The sequence below is a fragment of the Phacochoerus africanus genome, chromosome 12, assembly GCF_016906955.1.
Source record: "Phacochoerus africanus isolate WHEZ1 chromosome 12, ROS_Pafr_v1, whole genome shotgun sequence".
Lineage (NCBI taxonomy): Eukaryota > Metazoa > Chordata > Mammalia > Artiodactyla > Suidae > Phacochoerus > Phacochoerus africanus.
In genome coordinates, this window is record NC_062555.1 from 15,197,363 (window position 1) to 15,218,771 (window position 21,409).

Below are 21,409 nucleotides of genomic sequence, written 5' to 3' on the forward strand. Positions count from 1 at the left end.
TGTGCCAGGCACACGAGTGGGAAATGTGAGGGCTTGGGGGTGCTCAGGGGTCAGGCTATGGAAGAACCTGGATCTCATTCTCGTGGGCGTGGCGTTTAAGGTGCTGTGAAGTGGACTCCCCTGAGGATTTGGGGCAGGGGAGTGCCATGTGGTGAGTTCTGCATTTTCTTTCTTTCTTTTTTTGTCTTTTTGCCTTTTCTAGGGCCGCTCCCACAACATATGGAGGTTCCCAGACTAGGGGTCTATCGGAGCTACAGCCGCCAGCCTACACCAGCCCCACAGCAACGCAGGGTCCGAGCCGCGTCTGCAACCTACACCACAGCTCATGGCAACGCCAGATCCCTAACCCACTGAGCAAGGCCAGGGAGCGAACCTGCCACCTCATGGCTCCCAGTCGGATTCGTTAACCACTGAGCCACGACGGGAACTCCTCTTTTTTATTATTTATTAACGTACAGTTGATTTACAGGATTGTGTCCATTTCTGCTAAGTTCTACATTTTCATCGCCCTGCGGCACTGTGAAGACGTGGCACTGAACAGAAGGACCACTTTGGAAGCTCCTGTGATGTCTGGGTGAAGGATGATGATAGGTTTGAACCAGGGCACTGGCAGTGGAGATGGACGAGACCTTCAGGAAAAATTCAGAAGATCCACAGGTGGGATCTGCTTGGCGGGATGTGCGGAAGGGGGTGCAGGTGGGCTTTCAGGTGGAGACAGGAAGGGGCGCACATCCGGGCACAGGCAGAAAGAGGATGAGCTCAAGCCGGGCATGCTGAAGGAGAGATACGTGAACTGGGTCGTCATGACCACACCCAAGGGGCGGTCAGATGAGAAGAGCTCCGGGCTGGGGTGGAGCTCGAAGTGTGAGGGTGGGGCCTAGGTGAACAAATTGGGGGGGGTGGTATCCAGAAGGGGCAGAAGCCCATCTTTTAGAGTCTATAGAAGGAAGGCCCAGGAAGGAATCCAAGAGGTCTTTGAGAACACAGGGGCTGGCTGGAGGCACAGGGTCTTAGTCAAATGACTTATGTTATCACAGAACGCTCTTTGATAAAAAGAGCCTTGAATCTTAACACTGAAAAAAAATTAAAGTGCTGCTGAAATGTGTTTTTAATGGCAAATAAAAATCTTTAATACCTTCTCCCAAACTGTTATTTCACTTTTTTTTTTTGCTTTTTTTTGGGCTGCACCTGCAGCATATGGAGGTCCCCAGGCTAGGGATTGAGTCAGAGCTGCAGCTGCTGGCCTACCACAGCCACAGCAACTCAGGATCTGAGCCATGTCTGCAACCTACACCAGAGCTCACAGCAACACTGGATCCTCAACCCAGTGAGTGAGGCCAGGTATCGAACCCGCATCCTCATGGATACTAGCTGGGTTCATAATCCGCTGAGCCACACCGGGAACTCCCCCCATTCTGAAACTCCGTATTTCTGCCAGTGATTTGGCTGCGTTTCAGGGTGGACGGTGGACGGCCATTCGTACCTTATTTCCTGCTCCTCCCACTCGAAGCACATCATCAGGATTCATAGCAGTCACACAGTCCATAACCAGCTGGTTGCTGTGGGACCGGGTGGTTGTGATAATGTGTTTCCCGGCAGGCACTTCTTTCAGCTGGAACCCAAAGGCACCTAAACCTAAAACTCCCCAGATGGTTCTCCCCAACACAGCATCTGGTCCTGCCTATGGAAACGGGTGAAACAACAGCAAAGCTTGTCATCACGTGGAGAAAAATGGTCACTGTAAATAGAACATTTAGTTATATGAGCAGTGTGATTTTTTTAAAAAATGAAAACCCAATAATGTTACAAAGTACAAAAACAGTATCACTGACAAATTTTCCTGAGAGGAACAACTGATTATTCTCTTTGTTGTTTTGGTCAATAATTGGGTTTCAAAGGTACTGAAAGGAAAGTGCCCGCTGAGGCACAACAGGATCAGTGGCATCCTGGGAGCACTGGGACATGGGTTCGAGCCCCGGCCCAGCGTGGTGGATCTGGCACTGCCTCGGCTATGGTTTAGGTTGCGAGTGTGGCCCCGATCTGACCCCAGGCCCAGGAACTCCATATGCCCTGGGGCAGCCAAAAATGAAGAAAAAGAAAAAAGGTACTGAAAGGAACTTCTGATTCTTCCCTGGAGCCTCAGGAAGGACAGTGTCACTCATTCCTGTTCCTCTGGGAATTAACATCTCATTATTGCATTTGAAAAGAGCTGTTGGCCACAGTTCTGTAAGTCCCCAGGAAATGAAATACTGTGTATTGTTTGCTGCTTTTCATTGTCCAAAGAGCCGTAAGGATCGTGGTTACCATGGGAACAGGTAGTGGTGAAAATGCATTGTGCTGCTGTTGAGATGAAGCGACTGAAGAGGCCGATGCTGAAGAGCGGCCGTGGATAACAGGGTGAAGGATTTTATTGACCAATTTCAGTCGGAAAATGACAGGGATAAATAACATGATCCCAGAATCTGTAGGTTTCCTATGCAGAGCTCAAAGCATTTTCAACCACGTTGTTATAACTCTACACCTCATACAGAAAAACGTAACCTGTGTTTCACGGAACATAAATGTGCTACACAAAATGACTAGCACGTCACCTATGGAAACAGCATGACATCAGCATGGCAGGCGTGCGGACATGTATCTCACGACTAAATGCACCAAGCACCACTCTAAGGCTGTGCCAGTGTCATCTCATTTAGTCCCCACAACAATCCCATGGAATAAGGACGATCATCCTTCTTTTATGGATAAGAACACTGAAATTTGGAGCCATTAAGTGTCCTGACCAAGGGCTCTGGAAACACTGTGATCACTCTGGCTTGTCTGTGTTCAAAGCCAATGATTCTCATCACCAAACTCTACTACCTCAGTTCTCGTCAAAATGCTTTCCAACAGCTCATCTTATTTCTCTATCAGTTCCCTGGATGCTCTGACGTGAAATATGCTCACATGGCAGAGCTGGTTCCCTGGGAAGTGGGCTCTGAGAGGGGAAGGAGGTTTACTAACAAGTGCCTTCAGGGCGCGCACCTGTGGAGGGGGGTGGCAGTGGGAACCTGCCAAGGAGACCCTGGGCTGTGATACAGATAAAACAGCTCCCCTGGGGGGAGCCCTGGAGCTAGAACAGCTGGTGGGCTGGTGCCAAACAGAGAACACTTCCACCAAGAGGAGAGGCAGGGCCCTCATCCCCTCCAATAACCAGCTACTGGCAATGGGCTGCCTGGGGAAGCGCTGTGTCCCCAGTGAGGCTGCTCCTCACTGGTGAGGCTCTCCTGGAGGAGGCTGACGCTGAAGGCTGTGTGCTGACAGCCCTCCCTGCGCACGGGCAACAGAGGAAAGAAGAACAAGCACTGGGCACTCAGTACAAGGCCCTGTGCTTCCCTGTTCCCTCTTAGCTGTCTTTCTGTCTTTTCTAGGGCTGCACGTGCAGCATATGGAGGTTCCCAGGCTAGGGGATGAATCAGAGCTACAGCTGCCTTGTCTGCGCCACAGCAACACAGGATCCCAGCTACATCTGTGACCTACACCACAGCTCACGGCAACGCTAGATCCTCAACCCACTGAGCAAGGCCAGGGATCAAACCGGCATCCTCACGGTTACTAGTCGGGTTTGTTACCACTGAGCCCCAGTGAACTCCTTGTTTTTTTCTTTTGGCCATGCCTGGGCCAGGGATCAAACCCACACCAGAGAAGTGACCTGAGCCATAGTAGTGACCATGCAGGGTCCTTCACCTGCTGAGCCACCAGGGAACTCCCCCGTTCCCTCTCGAATCTATACTACAGGAGAGGCTGGGATTTGGCTCTACTTGCTCATTACGCTTCAGCTTAACTGCTGAGACTAACTTCATCTCTCAAGGAAACTATTTATTAATTCAATGCTCTAGTTGTTCTGAAAAAGGAAGGAAAGCAAACTAAATGGTGAACATGGGTATTTCCTGTGCAGATGAACATGTGGGCACAGAGAGTGGGGCTGTGGACTCTGGTGCCTGGGGCAGTGAAGGCATCTCAGCCTCCCGTGCTGTCTCTCTCTTTCAAAGTCTCTACACCGACTGCCTGCGGGCAGTAGAAGCGAGCAGTCCCAGCTTACTGAGGCGTTAACAAGACTCGCAATGGTTCGGAAGCTGGTTCCGCTCACAGACTGGGTGGCTTCACCCTGCCCCGCTCTTCCCTTCCAGTGCCTCCAGCTTCAGCATCTGGCGGGAGCAGCAACCAAGTCTGAATTGTGAGGTCTTTTATCCAGCTCAACACAGCAATAGAGAGCAATGGCTACGAGTCTGGACCAGGGTTTGGATCTCAGATCTGCCACTGACCAGCCAAGGCAAGCTACCTCAGTTTCCTCTTCTTTAAAACAGGGATAAAGGTCTCCTTCAGGGACTGTGGACTAGAATGAGGTAACGCCTGTGAGTCCCTGAGTCTCGCAGTACTCAGTGAGCTCCTAGTAAATTTTAGCTATTATGATCATGACGATCTTATTTATTTTATAGTCGCATTTGCAGCATGTGGAAGTTCCCAGGCTTGGGGTCAAGTCAGAACTGCAGCTGCTGGCCGACATCCCAGCCACAGCAATGCTGGATCTGAGCTCCATCTGTGACCTACATCACAGCCTGAGGCAATGCCTGATCCTTAACCCACTGAGGGAGGCCAGGGATCAAACCCACGTCCTCATGGACACCATGTCTGATTCTTTACCCACTGAGCTAAAACAGGAACTCCAATGGTGATGATTTTAAATTGAATATTCAGCCTTGAATACGACCAACATAGCTGAGCAATCTTTTTACTCGATGCAACACATTTTAAGGCATAAGCGCGAGGAAAAAAAAAGGGAAGGGAGAAGAGAAAGCAGAGAAGGGACAAGTCACAGGGGAGAGAGGCAGAACTGGGAGAATGAATGGGGCCATGGGATGGATACTGCGGTGGCCCCAAGTTGCCCACCTCTTTTCTACCTCCTAGTGGAGCCAAAGCCTAACTGTTTTCCTCACCTTTGCTTCATTCTTGGGTTCCCTTAACTTCTGATTTTCATTGTTCTGTGGAAAACGAATACAGATTTTTCCTAATCTTAGAAGTGATGGAAGTTATTAACAACTCCTAAGCACTCAGAGCTATTTATGATGAAAGGTGCCATGCACGGTAATATTATCTCTGAATTAAATGCCTCTCCTTTAAGTAACAGTATTAGTTCACTTTAAAATTTACGTCATAACCACAAACTGCCTCTGAATATAATACTGTATAAACATTAGAGTCACAGAAAAGAATTAATGGAATCTTAAGCAGTTCAGTATGAGGCTTTTCCAATAATAAATGCATAACCATTTTTGCGAAATAATCATAAGCACATGATGATACATAAAAAGTTATCTTCAGGAGTTCCCGTCGTGGCGCAGTGGTTAACGAATCCGACTAGGAACCATGAAGTTGCGGGTTCGGTCCCTGCCCTTGCTCAGTGGGTTAATGATCCGGTGTTGCCGTGAGCTGTGGTGTAGGCTGCAGACGCGGCTCGGATCCTGCGTTGCTGTGGCTCTGGCGTAGGCCGGTGGCTACAGCTCCGATTCGACCCCTAGCCTGGGAACCTCCATATGCCGTGGGAGCGGCCCAAGAAATAGCAAAAAGACAAAAAAAAAAGTTATCTTCATACAAATGGCAGGGAAAAATCCTCAATTTATCTTAGAAGTAGAGATTAATCTTACCCTTAACTCAAAATTCAGAAGCAACAGTCCCCACTCTGGTTACTTTGTTTCTCCCAAGTTCTATCAAGGTCACATTAACGCAAATACCTTAAGGATTTTATTTCAACAATTTCCTGTAACATTTAACATGATCAAGCACTATATTCCTACTCTGGAATTACATTAGCCTCTTGTTTCGAAGGAAGCCAGTTTGTTGGGAGTATAATAGAAAGTCAAAGCAGATGAGAGAGACAAAATAAGAGAAAGGCGTGCATGAGCGTATTTAATTAAGACTGACTATAACTGAGGCACCATGTGGTATCACCTGGAAAACAACATGGCGAGCATCTTTTCTTGGTTGAAAGGTTCATTTCTTCAGTGTGCTTCAAGCACCACCTGTAAATCAGGTGTCTCAACGACCAAGCTAATCAAGAACCGTATCAGTAATTTCCAAAGTTTTGCTTCTGGTTTGAGTCATAAGGCATACATGAAAAAGTCTGTGTGATACATGGTGTGTCTGTGTACACACACACACACACCCACACCCTGAGGTTCTGACTTGGTATGTCTGGGTTATAACCCGGGACTCTATTCCTCTGGGTATCAATACACCCAGAGGTTCTGACTCGGTATGTCTGGGTTATAACCCGGGACGCTATTCCTTAAAAAGCTCCAGGTGATTCTATGTGGAACCAAGCTAGAAACCATTGGATGAGATTACATTAGGACTCATATAACACCATAATTACTTATCTACTAAAATATTTTGGCCTTATTTGTGGTAATACCTGGTAGTTGTAATATGGCTGGTTAATAACTCCTGCTATGGCTTTTCCTTCATAAGCAATTCCAATAAGAACCGTTACATTGTCAAGAAGACCTACAGGGAAGAAATAAGCATCAATTATATAACTTTCTCATGCTATGACTCATCATCAGCACATCAATTGCTCCAGGTTATTTTTGCAGTACAGGCAAGAAATTTGCAATGGTTCATCCATGATCAAGCCTACTTCTGACAAAATATACAAATTGTAAGAGAGCTGGCTAGAGACAGAAGTAGGGACTATGGTTACTCGAATGTTTAAGTTGACCTGATACACATAATCTCTTGAGTACAATCTGTAAACCAAGTAAATAAAGCAGCCCTAAACCCATGAAGCCATCATCATTAGATTCCTCTGCGCCCCCTCTACCACCACCTGCCTCACTCCTGCCTGATAGATCACTCTTGACTTCAGGATTACCCTCATTTTAAGCCTCTAAATTAAGATTTCTCACAGTGGGGTCAATGATCTAACAAGCAGCTCAATTAGAATTAACGGGCTCGGAGTTCCCGTCGTGGCGCAGTGGTTAACGAATCCGACTAGGAACCATGAGGTTGCAGGTTCGGTCCCTGACCTTGCTCAGTGGGTTAACGATCCGGCATTGCCGTGAGCTGTGGTGTAGGTTGCAGACGCGGCTCGGATCCTGCGTTGCTGTGGCTCTGGCGTAGGCTGGTGGCTGCAGCTCCGATTCGACCCCTAGCCTGGGAACCTCCATATGCCGTGGGAGCGGCCCAAGAAATAGCTAAAAAAAAAAAAAAAGAATTAACGGGCTCAACTTTTTTTCCCTTTTAGGGCTGCACCTGTGGCATATGGAAGTTCCCAGGCTAGGGGTTGAATTGGAGCTGCAGCTGCCAGCCTACATATGAGGCAGCTTGCAGCTGTGCCAGATCCTTTAACCCACTGGGGTGAGACCAGGGATGGAACCTGCATCCTCATGGGTACTTTATCAGGTTCTCAACACACTGAGCCACAGTGAAACTCCCCGGGGCTCAATGTTTATAATATAGATTCTCAGACTCCTCCCAAACACAGTGAATCAAAATCTCTGGAGGTGGACATCTAAATAAGGTGCTTAGGTGTTCTTACTCTAAAGCTGCCTAGAGCTTTCCTTTTTCTCAGTGGATTAGAGAGACATTTTCAGGACACACGCACACATACTATGGGATTCATTTACTGGAGATAATGTCTCAACCAAAGACAGAGAACGTTTTCTTCTAGTAATTATGAGAAATTTTCTTTAAGCCAGGAAGCTGAGACCCAATATAAGAATAAACCTGCATAGATCTTCAAGTCAAAAACAAAAATCTAAGCTTCTGCTATGCTCCTAAAACCTACAACTCCAGTGCTGAGCCTGATCCTTCTCCCTTTCTTGTTGCCAGTTTTGTTTTCATTTGCTGCTTTCGGATTTTGCTCACCTCGGATGGTTTCAGAGAGGAGGAATACTGTGCTGGGTTTCTAAAGCCATCATGAGAGATGAGGCTGTGAAGCGGCCGGCAGTTCATAGGTGAGGGGGTAATGGTGGGGGCGTGGATTGGTAGTGGTGGCAGAGTAAGGCAGTACTGCTACACTTTCGTCATTTTTCTACCCCAGTAAAGCAGGGTCTCAGTATAGTCCCTTTGGTTACACTGGTTTAATGTCAGTTATTCTTACCTAGGGGACATTACAGCTGAGGGGCTGGTAGAGTGCTGGGGGCATTGGTATTTGAAGGAGATTGAATGTTTACAACTAAACTTCATATGCTGGTCCTACTGCTGAAAATACAAATTCAAAAGAGATACCAACCTTCAGTATATTCTTTGGTACCATCCAGTGGATCAACCCAGACGACAAGCTAAAAAAGAGGAAATATCCAAAGTGTATGAAATTTAAAAAAAAATTTAATTCAAACAGATCAACTAATACTGCATTTTTCATTTTGGAAATTCTACTATGGATGGCTTAAGCCAATGCCGTCAGTTTTGTAGTAAAAAAAAAATAAAGTATTTTGTAATTTGTAATAAAGAATGCCAGTGCAACACTGTAAATCAAAGTACTTAACTGGGGAGTTCCCCCTGTGGTGTAGGGGTTGAAGACCTAACCGCAGGGGCTCAGGGTGCTGCAAAGGTGTGGGTCTGATCTCGGCCAGTGCAGTGGGTTAAGGATCCAGTGTTGCCACAGCTATGGCGTAGTTTGTAGCTGTGGCTCACATCTAATCCCTGGCCCATGAACATCCTGAGCTCTAGACAGTGATAGAAGGAAAACTTTAAAGTGGCATCCGAAATGCTTTGAACAATGTGTGGATGCTACTCATTTTTATATTTAAATACTGATGATTTAAGAAAAATAATGACAGTCTGATTATCATAAGGACACAGTGTGTATTCGGCAAAGAAACATGAATGGTTTATAAAACTGGCAGGAGAATAAAAAGAAATCCCCTCTTCTTAGGATTTTTAATATGATTTAGGATATGCAGCCATTAACCACTAGAATTAAAATGTTTAATGTGAATCTGTGAGGGCATATTTCTGATGCAAGATACCATGTCTTTTTTTTTTTCTTATAATCTATATCACAGAACAAAGTACCTCATTCAGAGTAAGTGCTTGTCAAATGTGTATTAAATAAATTAAAATCTGAAAAATTAAGGAACTATGACGGTTCTCTGAAGTCATAGATTTTAAGCAACTATACAAGCAAACACGGTAATTTTTATGGCCTTCCACAGACATAAGGTAGCAATCTTTTTCATCTCCTTCCAGCTCTAATTACCAAGAAAATGTTTTACTACCAACCCCACTAAATAATAAATTAGATTTTCTCCCTCAAAAGTTTTTTTTTTGTCTTTTTAGGGCCACCCCTTCAGTATATGCAAGTTTCAGGCTAGGGGGTCAAATCAGAGCAGCAGCTGCCAGCCTACACCACAACACCGGATCCTTAACCTACTGAGCGAGGCCAGGGATCAAACCTGCATCCTCAAGGATGCTAATCGGATGTGTTACCACTGAGCCACGACGGGAACACCTCAAAGTAGCTTTAATAAGCGGTTTAGAGTGGAGAGGAAATCAATAGGCTTAGAGACTGAACTTGAAAACCAACAGGTGAGACATCCTACTTGGCTGCCGGCACTTCTATGTTGGCGCCGAGAGACAGCAAGTTCCTGGCTGCCCGTACTTTAAAGCCACCAACTTTTCATCATTGGGGCAAATTTTAGTTGCTTCACGGGGAGAGAAAGTGAAGTTAACAGAGAGGGAGGCGGTGCTCTGGACCACATACATCCTCCTCTTTGATGGCGCTGTACTGAGACGGGCAGGGCTGCTTCAGGATCTCCTCCCACTGGCCATCTTCAATCAGCTCCTGATCCACTTCTTCAGCAGGCAGATCCTAAAGCAGAGAACACCGGTGAGGACCGCAGCTGTTTCCCGTTTCCAGAAGACCCCTTGTCTCAGCACCAAGAAGAAATGCAGCATCATGACTTTCACAGTCCTTCCTGGGCACCGTGCCTGCCTCGCGCTTTTAAAGCAAACGGAATACAACTGCGAAAACAGCCACACCTGGCTTGTCAGTTGACGACAAACTTCATCATCCCGGACCAGGATGAAAAAGAAGAGAATTTTTAGGTGTTATACACTTATTTAACCAAGTGGCTCTGACAGCTGTGTCTACCTCTCAGTTCCATGAGATGTCAATTCCTTCACCTTCACAGTAGTCGTCTTTGAGTAAGTACGCAGACAAGCCTTAATTAAAAAAAAAAAAAAGAACCCAAAACAGAAAAAATAAAACCCAATTTATTTCCAAGTTCTAGACTTCTGGCCATCTTACACTTTGTATGCTGAATGTCAAAACAGTAACCACATCGTCTAGGGTCAAGACTTGAGGCATCTGGCCTTAGATCTGGACCAAAATGTTAAAATCAGACATTTCCTGGAAGTTCAAGGACCATGCTACTTTTGTGTTCAAACACTAGATATAATGCTCAAAATCATAAAAGTAGTATATAAGTCGTTAAAATAGCAATTACAAATCTTATGGTAAACACGGATTTAAAAAACTATGCTATCCATGGCAAGTCTTACCTCTTCCCCTATAATTGTCAGTTTGGGGAACTTCCGTGCCAGGGAAGAACATATGCTCATCTGAACTAATCGGTCGGCCTTGGTCTGCAGGTCCGTCGCACAGGTCTGCAACCAAACGCACATGTTAGCAGAACTAACGTGCAGTCAGCTGTTTTCTGATGCTGAATGCGTGAGCATCGATACCATTTACATTTTACTGCCTACTTTAAGATTCATGGAGCTTAACATCATGAATGTGTTTCTTGGTTTAGTTTTTCTCATGGGATTTATAGCAGTTAAAGTTTGGAAAGAGGCTTTTATTTATTTTAAAGGATTTTTATTTTTCCATTATAGCTGGTTGACAGCGTTCTGTCAATTTTCTACTGTACTGCAAAGTGACTCCATCACACATACATATATACATTCTTTTTCTCACATTATCCTCCATCAAAAGTGACTATAGTTCCCAGTGCTATACAGCAGGATCTCATTGCTTACCCTGGAAAGGGGCTTTTAAATTATTTGGAACATTTTCTCATCCAGTTAAAAAAAAATTCTCTTTATGGGGAGCTCCCACTGGGGCTCAGCAGGTTAAGAACCCATAGAGAGTTGAGAAACCACATAGTTTCCACGAGGATGCAGGTTCGATCCCTGCCCTTGCTCAGTAGGTTAAGGATCCAGAGTTGGTGTAGGCTGCTGTGTAGGTCGCAGATGTGGCTCAGACCTGGTGTTGCTTTGGCTATGATGTAGGCCTGCAGTGGCAGCTCCAATTCAACACCTAGCCTGGGAACCTCCATATGCAGGTGTGGCCATAAAAAGAAAAAAAAAATCCTTTTATAAGATCTCTAGATTAATCTTTTGCTTAAACAGGTTGACAGCCAAGAACTTCATAACTTTTCAAGACAGTTAAAGCTAAAGTTTATATTTTCAGTTTTTTTGGCCCCACCCACAGCATGTGGAAGTTCCTCAGACAGGGAATGAACCCATGCCACAGGAGCAACTTCAGCTGCTATAGTGACAATGCCAGATCCTGAACCTGCTGAGACACCAGGAAACTTTTTGAGTTATTTAAAAGGTATTTGTTATATGTATCCTTCCATAAATTCCACTCACTAAACCTAATTCTTTTTTTTTTGGCCACACTCACAGCTTGTGGAAGTCCCTGGGCCAGGGATCGAACCCTCACCACAGTTGCAACCTTCGCCACAACTGCAGCAATGCCGTACCCTTAACCCACTGCACCACTAGGGAACTTCCGTTCATCCTGATGCTAATCACTCAAGAGGTCCTCAAAACGATTCATTACTTCTTACTTCAAAATTCTTATCTCTAAACTATAATAAATAGGACAATGAATGGCAGTAATTAACATTTAATACCTAACTCACTTACGGCACTGAACTCAATCCATATGTCACAAGTCATGCTTCCTTGCTAGCTTCCTTTCTGCCAGCTTGCTTTCAGAGAATTAGGGTATGTTGCAACTTATACCTGCCTGGTTCAGTGGTTTGAAACCATCTACTTACTTAATCTTAAACAGATAATTTTATCTTCTACAGAACTTGTGTTATACTTAGTAATGCGATAAGGAATGATTACAAAAACCAAAGTGTCTTCTGTCACACTCAAGTTTGCAGGTCATCTCAATGCAAAGAACAATTCTGTGAAAACACAGTGCCACCGAGGCAGAGATCTTTGCTTTATTTCTTAAAGAAGCTGTGCCTGGCACACAGCAGGTGCCCTAAAAATATCTGTGCAATGAAGCTACTTACAAGAATAGCTTACCTACCCATCAAGATGAGAGACCACAGCCCCAGAGGTAAAAGGACACAGAGACAGCCATTCAACCCTATGAGGAAAGCTGTCCCAACTCCGTTTCCTGCTCCTTCTACTAACATAGAACCAGACCTCACCATTCTGGACACTTTGATTTGGAATCTGATCTTGTCTTGTCTCTTTTAAAATGAGGGTCAACAAGCAGATATAGAATATTACAAGTGCCTGACCAGTAGAGAGGACAGGGAGAGTATTTTTTTTTTTTTCCAACTTGAACAGTGTGAATCTATTACTCTTGAGCCATAGGATACAAGTGGTCCATTTAATATCGTCAGAACATACAATCCATTTAAATGAAAGTGATACTAAGGAAAAATACAGAAAGACAGGATCCAAAATATTGGCAGTGGTGGCATGAAAGATGATGTGGTACTTCTTCTTCTTTTTTTTTTTTTGCTACTTTCTCCACTTCCTGTTTTTCATAATGGGAAAAAAAATGACACAAATGAAAAGATAAGATTAGTAGCCTTCCGTAAGTAGCTGTTTTACATTGTTGGTTTATCACTGAGCATGTATATGGTCAGCTGAAATCTCTTTTTCAAACAAATTTGAATCAGACTTACTTATTACGTGAACATGAATACAGGACTTTATCATTATTCCTGTTGTAACGTCTTGTTGAATCTACTTGTCTCAGCGTTTGCAACTAATCTGAATGCTTATTCTGGGATCCTATACATGAACTAGCCCTCTGAGCCAGTATCCTTCCTATGCCTTCTCCTTCACAACGTTTTTCAAAAGAGGCAGTCAATACATTTTTTAAACTGTATTTAAGTTAACAGCTAAGGAGAAAAAGACAGTCAGGGGCAAGAGTCCTATGATCTGTCCCTGATGACCCTTTCCCATGTTGAAAGTGAATTATGGAGTTCCTGTCATGGCTCAGTGGTTAACGAATCCGACTAGGAACCATGAGGTGGCAGGTTCGATCCCTGGCCTCACTCATCGGGTTAAGGATCTGGCGTTGCTGTGAGCTGTGGTGTAGGTCGCAGACATGGCTTGGATCCCGCGTTGCTGTGGCTCTGGTGTAGGCCAGTGGCTACAGCTCCATTAGACCCCTAGCCTGGGAACCTCCATATGCCATGGGAGCAGCCCTAGAAAAGGCAGAAAGACAAGAAAGAAAGAAAGTGAATCATGCATAAAATCTAGGGGTAATGTCCTGTGTGACATTGTTCATCCAGTTCTGAGAACACCTAACAGTGGCTCAGGATAAGGGATGGGAATATAGGGTGACTGGATCCTCCTGCACAACACGTGTGGTAGATGACTTGAGGATAGGCGGCTTGGTGCCAGTGCTCTGGAGCTGGACTGCAGTCAGGAGGCCTAGTCACATAAATAAAGGTTTTGGGTTTTTTAAATTTTTTAATTATAGTTGATTTGCAGTGTTCTGTCAATTTCTGCTGTATGGCAAAGTGACCCAGTTATATGTATATATACATTCTTTTTCTCCTGTCTTCCATCAGGTTCCATCACAGGTAATGGATGTGGGACCTGGGCTGTACAGCAGGACCTCACTGCTTATCCCCTCCAAGTGCAATAGTTTGCATCTACCAGCCCCAAACTCCCCGTCCACCCCAACTCCCCCTTGGCAACACAAGTCTGTTCTCTATGTCCATGAGTCTGTTTCTGTTGTATAGATAAGTTCATTTGTGCCATATTTTAGATTCCACGTGTAAGTGCTATCATATAAATACAGGTTTTGAACGTGGGCAGTCTGGGGTCCTTTTCAAAGCAGAAATGGAACCCATATGAACTCAAGTCGCCATGAGGGAGCCACTGATTATTTTGACAATTAAAGTCTATCCAGATTTTTCCAGCCTGTTAGCTAAACGTCAGGGAACAAACGCAGAGGTGGTGAGAAAGGAGATGAGATGAGACCGTCAGTACCTTCTCCACGATACCCAGGTCTCCTTCGGCAATAACTCGCCTGACGATCATCCCGGCCTTCTGGGCCACAGCATACGCTGAGGCCACCAACCGCATCAACACAGTGTGACCGCAAGCCATGCTGGGCCCTAAGGGGAAGTCGAGAGACACCGTTACTTCCAAAGCCTTCACTTGAATTCGATGCAATCCATATATATTGTGTCTGCTTCAATTAAGTGCACAGCTTTTTATTTACTTATTTTTTTGCTTTTTAGAGCCACACCTGCAGCATATGGACGTTCCCAGGCTCGGGGTCTCACTGGAGCTACAGCCACAGTAACGCGGGATCCTTAACCCACTGAGCGAGGCCAGGGATCGAACCTGCATCCTCATGGGTACCAGTCGGGTTTGTTAACCACTGAGCCATGAAGGGAACTCCAAGTGTACAGATTTTTAAATATTTACTAACAGAGACTTGGAAAAAGAATCCACTTCAGCATTAGCTCACCCAATAAATTCTAGAGCATTCCTTCTCTCTGCAGAGGGGGCATTTTGAGGCCCGGGGGAAACTGGCTGAGGCCTATGAGCATGTGAGAAAGTTTTGTGTGTAAGGTGCTTCAGGGGCTACAAACATAAAATATAACATCTGCCCTTTATGAGCTAATATTTTGATGGACTGCAAACTGCAGCCTAATGTCTATAACATAAGACTGGCAAGTGCCAAGATATATGAAGAGCAGAAGGGATGTGTGTCTGTGGGAAGTAGTTTAAAAGGAGAGGGACTGCATGTGGTTATATTTAGTTTCTGAAACTCAAGGAGTAGTCCTTTAGAGAGTAAATAACATTTAAACTGTTGGTGGAGTTCAGTCATGGCTCAGTGGTTAACAAATCCGACTGGGAACTCTGAGTTTGTGGGTTCGATCCCTGGCCTCGCTCAGTGGGTTAAGGATCCAGTGTTGCTGTGAGCTGTGGTGTAGGTTGCAGGCGCGGCTTGGATCCCGAGTTGCTGTGGCTCTGATGTAGGTTGGCGGCTACAGCTCCGATTAGACCCCTAGCCTGGGAGGCAAAAAGACAAAAAAAAAAAAAAAAAAAACCAAACATAAACTGTTGGTTATTCACTAGTTATAACCTGATCGCTTTTCATCAGCCACCAAACAGAGAACAAGCAACATAAAATACTCGAGTCAAGACTGATCATTTGGGAGTTGCCATCGTGGCTCAGCAAAAACAATTCTGATTAGCTCCATGAGGATGCGGCTTCAATCCCTGGCCTTGCTCGGTGGATTAAGGATCTGGCGATGCCGTGAGCTGTGGTGTAGGTCGCAGACGTGGCTCGGATCCCACATTGCTGTGGCTGTGATGTAGGCCGATGGCTACAGCTCTGATTGGACCCCTAGCCTGGGAACCTCCATATGCCGAGGGTGCGGCCCTAAAAAAGACCAAAAAAAAAAAAAGGCTGATCATTTGGAAAAGTAATGAGTATCAAGTAGCCCCTACCCTATAAAAAAATATGGAAAAAACAGTCTTTAGACAAATTCAGGAGTTCTTGTTTTGGCTCAGTGGGTTAAGAACCTAACATAGTGTCAGTGAGGATTCGGCTTTGATCCTTGGCCTTGCTCAGTGGGTTAAGGATCCCGCATTGCTGTGGCTGTGCTGTAGGCCAGCAGCTGCAGCTTGGATTCGACCCCTAGCCTGGGAATTTCCACATGCCACAGATGTGGCCCTAAAAAGAAAAGAAGAAAGAAGGAAGAGACAAATTCAGATCCTGTAATTTTACTGCCATTTTTGTCTGGGGCTGAAGGACTTATTTCCCCAGCTGTTGAGAAGGCTGGCTGCCAACAGGTAGTCTTTGGGGGCCACCTTTCTTGGGGAATTTATCGGCTGAGAGAAGTCATTTCACCAGAAACTGGTCCACAGGTGGCGTAAAGGCCACTCCTCGCCCCATGCTGGCTTCCAAAGGCCAGTGCTGGGGTGGGGGCTGAGCCATGCTTCCCTCTGCCCCCTGCTCCTTTGTGTTTCCTTCACACCCCCCTCGAGGGATCCCAAGAACACTCCTAAGAAACCTCGTGTGCTTTGTCCTGTGTCTCAGAGGGCTTACAGAGAACCAGCCTGTGACAGAACCTCTCCCACTTCTACTCAGGTCGCCAGGATTTCCACACACTAAGGGAACACAGCACAGGAGACAAAGGACAGCCGCAGCAGCCACTCAGCAACAGTTATCGTCCCGGTACCAAGTTCTGACTGCACGCTGGATTTCAGGTGTCTTCAATCTCTTAACATCATTTTTTCCTACCATCCACATTCTGGACCCAGGGATTATGAGCATAACGGAGACAATGAACAAGTGAAATGTTTGAAACCCGTCAGAAAGAAGCCAATTGAAACAGATGTCAAGGAATGAATCTCATACTGTGACCATTCACGGTCTGCCTGGAATTAAGATTAAAAATAAAATAGGTCTCTCTGTATTTGGATCCTGTTTATCTTATTACATCACAATCAGACTAGCTTCATTTTCTTGGCACACTAGCTGCTACATGTGGAAAAACCCTTTACAACGATTGCTAATTCAGGAACACCTCAAATAGAAAACACGAGAAGTAATTCAGCAAACACTGCGCTGACCTACCTCTACTCCCTTATATCCGGAACCAGCCCCGCATCGGATTTATTCTGGACTGGAAAAAGTGGTCTTAGGCAGCTAGTCTATACCTACCCAGATGGCTGAGCACTGAGGATGTTTTAATGTGTGCTGTTAGGCGCATTTAGCCCCCATGTTTTATGCCATGCCGCCTGTGAAACAAAGATCATTTGCCCTCACGGGATGGTTTTCTAACTTTTCACAGATATCATTTACCTTTGAGCCAGTGAAGCAATCCTCCCAGCTTGCAAGGCTTCATATATGACTAAATCACTTCCTCTTCTGTTTGCCAAGTCCGTGGTATTTTCTTGTCAAGAAAACTTTTAGGCTTTGTCTTTTGACTGCGTTCCTCATAAAATGCATACCACATTTATGAATCGCCATTTAATTGCCAGTTATATAAGAATGTAAAAAATCAGGTTTGATGTACAGCACAATGATTTATAAAGCGATCCCACAAAACACTTAGCCTAGGAGAAAATATTTCTACCACTTTCTCTAGTTCTTCTTTGGTCCAAACTTAATTAGTAATAAATTATTAGGCTATCCTCTACCCTGATACTTTCCTTACATATGTTTTAAATAAATGAACACAGTTTTGGCTCTTTGTGTAAAGAAAATGCAGTCTACAATCATACTGCTAAAATGCAAAATCTATAGAAGAGATTCCTATCAGCCTTTGCAGCGTGACTCTGCCCTAGACCCTAAATGAGAATTACCCCTTTGTGGCAAAGGGAGTACAAAGCAAAGCCAAAAGTCTGACCTGCTTACAGCAGCTCCCGTCACACCTGCCTATTTCCTTCTCTGCCAGTTTCACACCTGCTGGGTTCTAAAACCACATTTCATGAACAGGTCTTTCTGAAAGCTTATTCAAAAACAGTATAGCGCTTAAAGGCACAAGCACTGGGCCCTACTTCCTGGCTCCTGCATGCCTTAGCTGTGTGACCTTGGGAAAGCCACTTAAATTCTCTGTGCCACATGGGTAAAATGGACCTAACAAGACTATTATAGAGTCGTGGTCATTATGAAATTAGTCTCTGGCACAAGGGAAGCACTAAATAATATTAGCTAACCATTATTTTGATGACTGTTCTCATCACTGGCTAACTGCAGGGACATTAGGCCAATCAACCTAACATCCCTTTTTTTTTTTTTGGCTGCACCCAAGAATGCAGAAAATCCTGGGTTAGGAACTGACCCTGAGCCATAGCAGTGACCATGCTGGATCCTTAACCCACTGAGCCACCAGGGAACTCCCTAACATCTCATCATTTAAGGAATCTTTACAGCTGCAAACAAGGTTAGCTTAGGACAAAACCAACAGGAATCAAAATGATTCATTTCTTCTCATACTTTGGGAGAAGTATCTTGAATTCAACATAAAGGCAGTGATCATAGGAGGATTAGGATCTTAAATGAGTTTCCAATCAAAACACTAAGATTATTTATTTTTTGAAATCCAACTATAACAAATTCTGAAAAAAGAGCAATGAGCAGAGAACTCAACAATTATCAAAATATGATGTAAAGCTATAGTAATTAAAAGAGTTTAGTCCTGGGCAGAATTTGGGAAACAAACGAATGGAATTAAATACATTCCAGAGACAGATCAAACATACTAAATGTGATATTTCAAATAATGGAGAAAAGTTAATTGCACAAAAACTGGTGGGGATAATCCTTTTTTAAAAGCTGCAATCCTTTTGCATTCTTTTTTTTATAATGATTTTTATTGTTTCCATTATAGCTGGCTTTTTGCATTCTGTATATTAATGTATATTCCATATCAATACATGATTTTATTTTATTTTGTTTTTTTGTCTTCTTAGGGCCGTAGCCAGGGCACATGGAGGTTCCCAGGCTAGGGGTCTAATCGGAGCTGTAGCCACTGGCCTACGCCACAGCCATGCCAGATCTGATCCATGTCTGCGACCTATACCACAGCTCATGGCAACACCAGATCCTTAACCTACTGAGCAAGGCCAGGGATGAATCCTGTGTCCTCATGGATACGAATCAGATTCGTTTCCGTTGAGCCATGATGGGAACTCCCCAATACACGATTTTAAAAGCCATACAGTATGGACAGAAAACATGGGTGAAAATGTTTTATAAATTTGGAAAAGGACTTTTAAACATAACTAAACCCAAGAATCCATTATAGGATATATTGATAAATATGACTGCACAAAAATTAAAACATCTACATAGCTAAAATAGCATAAACAAAGCAAATAGATGACTGACAAAATGAGAAAAAAATCTGGTGTCACATACTAAACAAATGAGCTAATTTTTGTGACCTAAGGGGCTTGCAAATATCAACATGCAAAAGATGAATAATCCAATGGAAAAATGAGCAAATGGCACCAATAGGCAATTCTTGGAAAATAAAAGCAAAGGCCATCAAATCATGAAATGCTCATTATTATTACTGAACTCATTAAATGCTCATTATTTCACTAATAATGAAAAAACGCAATTTAAATCAATGAGGAATGATTGTTCATTTTAAGACTGACTTAGGTAAGAAAGTTTGCCCAGTGTTGGCTAGAGTGTGAGGGAAGATCTTCCTGAGCATTATTAACAAGGATGTAAAAATGGGGAAACCTCCTTTAAAAAAATCTTATTAAAAGTCAAATGTACCTATCTTTTGACCTAGAAATTACATTTTCAGGGATACTAAATAAATTAAGCAAATCTACAGCCAGAAAAGGCAGTAGGAAGAATGTCTGCAAATTTAACGAAATTTAATTTTAGGCATAAGACGGTCTCTAAATCAGGGTGCGCTAAAAGAAGCCACTGTCCAGGTTTGCCTTATTTCAACAATATATAGCCATAAAAAGACCCCAGGGCAAGAAAATAACAATACAGATAAACAATCAAAAGCTGGATTCCGACACTCAAGAATCCAGCTCCGAAATTGGAATATCCGGAGAGGCGATCTGATTCACGTAATTTTTAAAAACATAAACCCCTTCAATCTCTTCACTTCTGTGCAAAGACGTGGAGTTAAGAGACCAATATACTACTCAGATCCGCCTAAGGCCCCGCGCTGACCCTCAGGGTAGAAAATTACTTACGGTGACGAGACTGGGATCAAGTCAGACGAAAGACACTTCAGGAATAACCAAAAACAGTGTTATCAAGCCACAGGTCCCCACTGCGAGCAGTTCAGCGCTTACACTCCTTGGATAGGTCAGCAGCGCTTGCTGACCGGCCAACCTCAGCTACTGAGCATGCGGGAAGTTCGGCGCAGGCGCAAAACAGCTACTTCGCCCAGGTCTGACTCCCGATCCGCGGGCAAAATCCGCTTCTCCGTGTTTTCTCCAAGCTTTCCGTAGGGTCAGGTCACCTGAAATCTATACTGAAGGTGTAGCCACTCTGAAGGATTCGTTCTGCTTGCAGGTGTCTTCCAGTGCACTTTGTGTTGGGTGGATTAGTGATACCGCCCTGCGGGGGAGGGTGGCTACCCAACCTCGAAACTCTGGGAGTCCGTGGACTAGCTTCAGGTGGTCGGGACACCCCCACCTTGGCTCCCCGTAGAAAAACTTTACACTGATTTGTGCTGCTAGCGCTTACGTGTGTGTACCACGTCTTCTTTATCCATTCATCTGTTGATGGACACTTGGGTTGATTACATACCTTGGCAATTGTAAATAATGCTGTTAGGAAAACTGAAGTACATGTATCTTTTCAAATTAGTAGTTTTGTGTTTTGGGGATATATCCCCAGGGGTGGAATTGCTGGATCACGTGGTGGTTCTATTTTTAGTTTTTTGAGAAACCTCCACACTTTTTTCCACTGTGGCTGCACCAATTTACATTCCCACCAACAGTGTGGGAAGGTCTAGGCCTTTTCTTAGAGCTTGGGCCCCCAGATTGGAATTTTGCTTTATCTTTGCTGATGATGAAGAGCCATAAGGCACCATCTGCATCATTTTGTAGGTTAAACACTTAGAAAAACTCTTAACAGCAGAATCTTTATCAATTTTTTACAGTGTTCTCCCTACTACTTTACCCTTCGCGCAATTGAACATTAGTTCGTTTTTGCTTTGTAGAGACTTGCCTTAACTGGATTCTTTTGAACTTCAGCTTAGTTTTTCCTAAAAAAAAGTTGTTTTGGGGGAGAGAACAGTTAGTGAGCAACTTTCATTGTGCTCTCATGTAACTCCCAAATTTCTGTAATTCGAAACAAACAATTTCTATTAAAAACAGCAGAAAGGGGCATCGACAAATGGCTACCATTACATGGAATTTTAGTTTGAGAAGGTTGTATCTACAATCTTATTTGATTTCCATAATAACTCTGAGTTAAATCAGACCATTTATCCTATTATGTTAAAAATATATGTATAACAAAACTTTTCATCTTAACCATCCACTTGTGTTTCTACTTAACTTATAATTACATAACAAGTACAATTGGCATGAATAAGGTTAAGGATAAACAACTGACCGTAGACCCAACAAGCGGGAGGAGAACTATGCAGGTGCCCCAGAGAGTAGCCTTCCGCTCTGATTTCTCAGTGTACCCTCAGTGCGG

General features: G+C 44.1%; 1 protein-coding gene and 2 long non-coding RNA genes across 9 annotated transcripts in view; 2 read left to right on the top strand and 1 right to left on the bottom strand.

Annotated features, from left to right (window-relative positions):
* Positions 1 to 4,307, top strand: part of LOC125112583 (uncharacterized) — an 18,965-nt gene extending 14,658 nt beyond the window's left edge. The window contains exons 2-3 of one of the 2 annotated variants that reach the window (XR_007131186.1): positions 470 to 657; positions 4,170 to 4,307. This is a non-coding gene — a long non-coding RNA (uncharacterized LOC125112583). Of the gene's footprint in view, positions 1 to 469; positions 1,108 to 4,169 lie in introns of those variants that run through there. The other variant, XR_007131185.1, reaches the window with a different exon arrangement.
* BPNT1 (3'(2'), 5'-bisphosphate nucleotidase 1) overlaps positions 1 to 20,496 on the bottom strand; it is a 23,706-nt gene extending 3,210 nt beyond the window's left edge. The window contains exons 1-9 of one of the 5 annotated variants that reach the window (XM_047754836.1): positions 19,948 to 20,494; positions 17,081 to 17,205; positions 14,245 to 14,372; positions 10,546 to 10,650; positions 9,746 to 9,853; positions 8,273 to 8,321; positions 6,452 to 6,543; positions 4,977 to 5,021; positions 1,484 to 1,681 (exon numbers count right to left, since the gene is read on the bottom strand). In XM_047754836.1, coding sequence (XP_047610792.1) covers positions 1,484 to 1,681; positions 4,977 to 5,021; positions 6,452 to 6,543; positions 8,273 to 8,321; positions 9,746 to 9,853; positions 10,546 to 10,650; positions 14,245 to 14,372; positions 17,081 to 17,123 — 768 coding nt within the window. In that variant the 5' untranslated portion in view covers positions 17,124 to 17,205; positions 19,948 to 20,494. Of the gene's footprint in view, positions 1 to 1,483; positions 1,682 to 4,976; positions 5,022 to 6,451; positions 6,544 to 8,272; positions 8,322 to 9,745; positions 9,854 to 10,545; positions 10,651 to 14,244; positions 14,373 to 17,080; positions 17,214 to 19,947 lie in introns of all 5 variants that reach the window. The other 4 variants (XM_047754835.1, XM_047754839.1, XM_047754837.1 and 1 more) reach the window with 4 other exon arrangements.
* Positions 7,421 to 16,691, top strand: LOC125112584 (uncharacterized). Of its 2 annotated transcripts, none has more exons than XR_007131187.1 (2): positions 7,421 to 7,994; positions 16,364 to 16,691. It is a non-coding gene; the product is annotated as an uncharacterized LOC125112584 (long non-coding RNA). The 2 variants fall into 2 exon arrangements; XR_007131188.1 differs by lacking the exon at positions 7,421 to 7,994 and adding an exon at positions 9,447 to 10,188.
* Positions 20,497 to 21,409: the final 913 nt, after the last annotated feature.